The following is a 7,171-nucleotide window of genomic DNA, read 5'->3' as shown; positions in this document are numbered from 1 at the left end:
ATCCTTCATGCAGCCAAATACATTCTGAATATTTTTTACTTTCTGGCTGATTGACCTATTCTGCAATCTGCTTTGGCTCTATTTCCGGAAGCCAATACTGCTATGCTATAAATCTTAGTTTCTTTATTAGACGTCGAGAATATTCGGCCTTTTGGACTATTTGATGGCCTATTTTTTAAGGCCTTCACGAAATCTGATGAGCGGCTCGAACGAAGACGAAGATGTTTTCATGGCAGTTACCTAAATTTTGGACTATTTAGTTGTCGAGGACTCAGCCCTAAGCACTTTGCAATGATACGATTTCTCGCTTTTGAATGAATTGTTAATACTTTTTTACAACCCTTCGATATTGCTTTTAGTTCCTAGCTTCTCACATAGAAAGATATGCATTTCTTTACGAACCTGTCGAGTCACATTATCGATAGTCCTTTATATTTCGTAGGAAATGTTGTCCATCAGAGCCTTCATATCCGCGAAGATGCTGTTGAGCATATCTAGCACTTTTTCTAGCTTACTTTGTTTTTTGATTGAGATCTCGAGGGGTTTGAAGATATGGGAGCTACGATTAGATATACTGGGTCGTGATAATTATTTCCTTCTGGAGAACTGTTGGGGTTTCTGTCGAGAACTGCCGATACTAGATTTGCTGATGTTGTTAGATTTAACATCTATACTAACTTATTTATTATGGATTGGCACATTTTTTTGGCCCATAAATTTGGTGTATTTGGAGGTCGATTTCTATTCTCTATATTCTCTACGCTTTTATGATTCTCGGCTGGCTCTCATTTGACGATATATCTATGTTTCCGTCGATAAAATATTATTATATGTGCTAGCAGCAGGAATTCGGTTATGATAGTATTCGAGTATCAAAGTTGGCACCTTTGCTCGAAACAAAGCCAATCTATATTTAGATTGAGGCATATGTCAATACACATTTTCTACAGAAATATAAAAAAATAGAGTGAATTAAGGGCTTTAATGACAAAAGGAGGATGTTTTTGAGGAGGCCATTAAATGAGAGTAGCATGCTGAGTACTTTTTTTAATCGAATATCGAACAGTTTCATTTTATAATGACCAGATAAAACAGATGATTAATAAAAATTAAAGGAATTAAATCAACAATACTATACTGAAATAAAGCGATGCATAAAATAGATGCATAGCGCACAATATCTAAAATAAGTTTTTGATAGCCATGCGTAAAAATTAGATGATGATTGTGATCATGTAGGATGTCAAGCCGAGCTCTTCAGCTTGTGATACAACATTTTTGATGGGTGACTACTGGTTTTATCTCTATTTTATCAGATATCATATGCTATTATCCTAGTTTGCCGCGAGTGGAGTTCTGGTTGGGCATTAACGCCTACTATTTTTGGGATTCAGAGATTAGATCGATTGCAGTGTCGAAAAGCTATTGGATCTTCTTGCCTGTTTTGGCGGAAACTTCAAAATATTTCACCCCTAGCTTTTTGCTTAATTCCTCTCCTTAATTCCTGTTGATTTTTCTGTCATAATTTCTGAGCGTACCTTGCAGGTGTTAAGTCTACTTTGTTGGCGACCATAATTCCAGGTGCTTCCTGGTATTCCGAGAAGAGTTTATGCCACATGTTCAAATTCTCCAAAGACTTCGATTTGGTAACGTCAAAAACAAACACAACGCAATGTGCATTTTTCAGGTATGTAGGGATCAAACTTCTGTATCTTTCCTGGCCTGCAGTATCCCACATTTGGAGTCTATAAATCATTCCATTTTTATTGACATCTTTGACATTAAAATCAATGCCAACCGTCGACTATGTTGTTATTGCTCAATTGGTACATTATATGTTTCGTCGAATTTGCCAGATGTAAATCTTTCGATTATTGAAGTTTTCCCTACATCCTGATCGCCAAGAAAAACAATTCGAAACTTTTTGGCATTGCGGTGCGATTGCGACGTTAAGCTCATGCTCTCTACTATTTATAAACTTATGTTATAATTTGGGATTTTAAAATTAAAGAATGGATGTTTGGTTGGAAATCGGATCTGTTTGTTTTTATTGTTGTTAGGGAAGTTCTGATGGTGTGTGGGGATTTGTTCTGAAAATAATACAGATAAAGATAAATAGAGATAATGAAGATAGTTGTCGATAATTTAATGTATATACATTTCATAAATATAAATATATAAAACAAATATATATATATATATAAATACAAATACATAGATGATGAATATATGCATATCTGAACAAATAAGAATATCCAACATAAAATATACTCAAAAATGAACCCATAACAAATAAAACCCCAATTCTACTACAACTCGTAAGACGAAGTAATGACCCTAGACTCACAGTACAGCCCAACAGGCAACCATCTAGCCTTATCTTTCAGCAATGGCTCAATATCCGTGCATTAATCCTCAAAGTAGATGAATTCAGAAGAAGCAGGCCAAACAGTTTAATACAAATACAAGAACTCAAACCATATATTCTTGAAAATCGCATGGAGTTATTGTGATCCTGACATATTCTACGCAGTTTCGATCAGCAAATAAATATTCTGTTTCTAGTTCAGCAAGAAAGTCATCAATATTATGTATTCCAAAACGACAAAGTTCATCCCGATCTATATTAGTGTCTATCCTTCTGATTAGATGGCATTGATAAGTGTAGGGTTTGCAGGCGGGTAAATTGCATTATACAATGATAAATTGGTCTTTCTATCAAAAGTATCAACGCATACCGAAGGCGTCAATTGCTTATCTTGGGAGATTATGATGCATAGGTTCGAGAGAAATTAATGGGTGAAGAATCCTTTGGAAGAACTTCTCCAATCTAAATTATATTCTAACACTTAAGAATAGTCATTGTTGTTGAGTGGTTCTTCAGACCAAGAGATCAAAATATGGAAACTATGCTAATCTAAAAACTTAGAGTAAATTTATAGCTTTGCTGGGCATAGCAAGTAGATTCGGCAGGTTATGTGGAAACCGAATACCTTTAAGAATGGATCCAAGACCTTTGTCTCGTGCTCTGAGGATGGGAGTGTTAAATTTTGGGAGTTAGTGCATGATAGGGCTAAAGGAAAGTATTCTGTTAAATTGCTCCATGAGAAAAATTTTGGTGGTGCTGTTTATAAAGCTGAGTATAACCATTTGGGAACTCTAATTGCAATACGTTATTACAATTTGTAGGAATCGAAAGTGTAAACTTGTGTTTTCAAGGATTCAAAGGGAATTCTTGGAGAGTAAGTGATTATATAAAATGCCAGCAAGTTATCATTTTGATATATTCTCATACCCATAAATCATGCATATATATTATAGTACTGAATTCAGACCCAGATTAATCAGGCTCACAAAATCACACCAACACAATCACATCAATGACATAATAATAATATAAATCATAAAACCGAGATATCACTTAAAATAAAGCATCAATGATCGACAGCGACAAATTCCAAATTAAAAAATAGCTGCTATAAAAAATGAAAGTGAAAGCCTACGAGCCTATATTAGAAGTCCGGATTACCTTCCGCTTCTTACATATGTTCATTAAGGAAGCGGATAAGATTTAGTACATATTACCACCTCATGCAAAATTGCTCGAAGTCAAACAGAAGATAGACGCAACGACCAAGAAAAACATCACATTCTTCCTAAGGGATAGCTTTATACCCGCACTCGACAGCAATGTCGGCGATATCGCATTTTGTTACGGCAGAACCGACGGGGATGGTAAATATTAAATAGTGTTAACTGCCAGTAGCAACCCACACTAATACGGATGATCCATCAATTCAGACATCATTCAATCTTGTCAATATTATATGTGAATGCAACTCTCTACAATGAATATTAATTGAATCAATTTTAATAAGGATGGATCATCATCGATTTGTATTGCCTTTCCTTGCATAGAAGTTTATAAACCTATTCTTTTATGATTAGACATGGGTGGGTTCACATACGCACTCTGGTGGTAAGTTCTTTGAGATTATTATCAGGTTTCTTTATAGTTTGTTAATCAGGACAGCCAAGCGGTTATTGATGATATTCTTGTTTTTGCGGTATGCGCTTTACATTCGGATTTATGCGAGTAGTTCTTCATTCTCTGTGAGAAGTTTGTCGTAGTTGAAAGGGGAGGGTTCTGTGGGGGTTGGATTATTTGATTAATTATTTTGCATTTAGTTGTATGATTATAGGGGTTTAAATGTTGGTATCGGTTTATATATGTGTATGTGTATGTGTATGTGTATGCATTTCTGTATGCATGGTATGTATGTGTATGTATGTATGTCTGGTATGATATAGTACATGTGAAAATATGTGTGTGTATGGTATGTGTGTGTTTGGGCAATAATTCGAATTATTGGGATATCTGTGATTGCACTAATGGTCCTCTTATACTTTTATACTGTTATACACTAATATTAATAAATCGCGGCAACTCAATGGGAGAAATTGATTTCACCAACATAATCATCGACGATTTCAGAAAAGGCAAATGGAACCCCTATGCCAAATATACCTATATTCTCACTCATATTCATACCGATCATTTGCGGGGTCTCAATAACAGTTGGAATTATGGACCAATCTATTGTTCCAAAATCACGGCTACTCTCATTATCAATAAGTTCCCTAACCTGTAGTCCGTGATCAAAGTACTACCATATTAGCAGCCTACTGTCATTTCCTTGGCTGAAGATCTCGATGCAACTGTCACCTTTTTCGATGCAAACCATTGCGCAGGGGCTGTGATTGTGTTACTGGAGGGTTATTTTGGCAGATTTCTATACACAGGGGATTTCCGGTTCAATAAACAGATATTCTCTAAATATTCGTATCTCTACCCCTCTGAAAAAATAAATAACAAACTCGAAAACTGCAGTAAAACTATTGACAAAATGTGGTTGGATAATACTTTCTGCAACCCGAGATTCAACTTCCCCAAGAAAGAGGAAGCATTTGAGCTGATTTAATAGTTCATTAGCAACAATTTAGGCAACAAGATATTCATAGGCATGGACCATTATGGGAAGGAAGAAGCATTGGTGCATATTGCGAGCAAATTTGAAACAATTATAATTGTTAATGAACTCAGGTACGAGACTATTATTGCTATGGAATATGATCGCGAATTCTTCTCGACAAACCAAGAATAAGGCCTAATCGAGGTCATCCCCAAAGCCCGCTTCCATTAGAAATTGAAATAGCATCCCTAATCTTTAGGGCTGGTGATGTCAGGGTGGTGCAATGTGCCATACTGGTCGAAAGATAATCGAACTTATGTACATTATGTTATTACAATAGAATGTCCCTTACAGCCTCCATTCGAATTATAACTAAATTGCAGCCTTTGTGAAGAGTGTGAAGCCGAGCATGATCGAGCCAATTGTGCCATTAGAGGAGACAAGAAGATATGAAGAGAATAGTATCAGCCTAAATGAAAGGTTCTCAACTTCGGGCAATGCTTAAGCATATCGCGAACTCGTCAAAAATAATGTGTCTCCAATTTCTATCTAATATTCCAATCTGCAAAATGATAAGAACTTCTTAACTCTTCTAAGATAAAAATTTGGGCTCGATCGCAAATCGGCAACCTAAGGAAATAAACTTCTCACTATAAAGAATAGTGTGCCACTTCCTGCAAAAGGGAAAGGCTACAAAATTGAAAGCTAAAGAGACGAATAATAAATATAAAAAGTAAGAAACTACATAAGAAGCAAAAGACAAATCAACCGTAAGGAAATCAAATAGATAACTATTAGTGAAAGCTAATCGAGTTCCGTATAAGAGCTTGAAGATTTTGAGGGAAAAAATGGGTTAAACCGTTAATAGTAATAATAATAGTCAATGGAAAACTCTGTTGAAGAGGTCTCTGCCATCGAATACAAACAGCATCGCGAGAGAAGTCATGAAAAGGGCAATCGAAATGAATTAAAAAGCAAAAAAGAGTTAAGGGGTTAAAAAAATCGAACCAAAAAGACTTATTCCAATATTGCTTTTAAATGCTAATTCATGGATATTCATGATTTTCAAAACTTTAAGTTTCTCGGAGGTAAAGAGTAAATTCAGGCATATTTCTATCAGTAAATGAAGTAAAACATCATAAAATCATCTGCCAATGCTCTCTGATTGTTTATGCTGATAGTGATAGTTTCGATTTGAATTTACATGCCATTTTGAGCGCCAATATTATGAATTAACAATATTGGGTAATAAATTGTAAGCTTGAATAATTTATGCGATATTTAATGTGTATATAGTTCCTCCAAACCGAAAGATAATTACTATATTCTACTGCAATTAGGGGTTGGGTTGGGGTTGGGGTTGGGGTTGGGGTTGGGGTTGGGGTTGGGTTGGGGTTGGGTGGGGTTGGGGTTGGGGTTGGGTGGGTTGGGGAATATCCTTTGAAAAATGTGCGGATTCCATTTTATGCAAATTGAGTCTGGAAGCAGTGCAGAGTCGATTTATACTTAAATTCTCCGAATTTGTCAGTTTGCATGAGTGTCTTGACGTAGTCAACAGGATAGTTGAACATCCAATACGATGTTCCTCCAATACCTCCTGCAATGAAGGGAACCCACATCGGGATATCCTTCTTGTTGGTGATTCCAGCAGGAGTCAAGAAATCAGTCAGAAACTCAATGACTGAGAAGTAGCAGGCAAGACCAGTCGACTACCTGATCAAAGAAGCAGTGTATCCTCGATATAAGCCACGCAGGCCGTTATTTTTTATGATTTTGGCAAATGCATCAATTGATCCTGAATATATTTTATCGGCAGCTGATCTTTGGATTTGGACTCTGATTCTTGTGTGTTCAATCGGAGTCTACTTCATCGAATTGTTACCAGCAGCACTGAGTTTACACAACCAGCCGCAAAAGCGCACATGAATTTATCGAGGCGACTCAGATCAGGGGTTGTTCTTGAGCTGGAGAGCAGTTTCTTGAAGTTTTAAAATGCTCCGAATCGCACCGATCCCAATATGCCGACACCTATCAACGGGGTCACAGTTCCTGAATAATCAAGAGTTTATACCTTTGTACAATGCAAGAGGTCCTTCTCCTTTGACAATCTTTCCTAAGCAGTCGACGATTCCATTATACAATGGAGCATCTTTTGGTTGTGTCTGCAATCTGACTTTAATGATTTCGAAGGGCTGCAT

The 7,171-nt window shown here is 36.4% G+C and overlaps 1 protein-coding gene across 1 annotated transcript; it reads right to left on the bottom strand.

The window, feature by feature from the left end:
• Positions 1-6,412: 6,412 nt before the first annotated feature.
• On the bottom strand, positions 6,413-7,171 carry LOC148299280 (mitochondrial basic amino acids transporter-like). Its single transcript, XM_088276238.1, has 3 exons — positions 7,045-7,171; positions 6,982-7,001; positions 6,413-6,835 (listed from the first exon to the last, which is right to left on the bottom strand). The coding sequence occupies exons 1-3, from the start codon at positions 7,169-7,171 to the stop codon at positions 6,683-6,685; spliced, it is 300 nt and encodes a 99-aa protein (XP_088132364.1). The 3' UTR covers positions 6,413-6,682.

The sequence above is a fragment of the Brachycentrus maculatus genome, unplaced genomic scaffold (genome assembly GCF_059751285.1).
Source record: "Brachycentrus maculatus isolate JH-2025_06_01 unplaced genomic scaffold, ASM5975128v1 h1tg001214l, whole genome shotgun sequence".
NCBI classification, from domain to species: Eukaryota; Metazoa; Arthropoda; class Insecta; order Trichoptera; family Brachycentridae; genus Brachycentrus; species Brachycentrus maculatus.
This window is presented reverse-complemented; position numbering and strand designations above follow the sequence as displayed.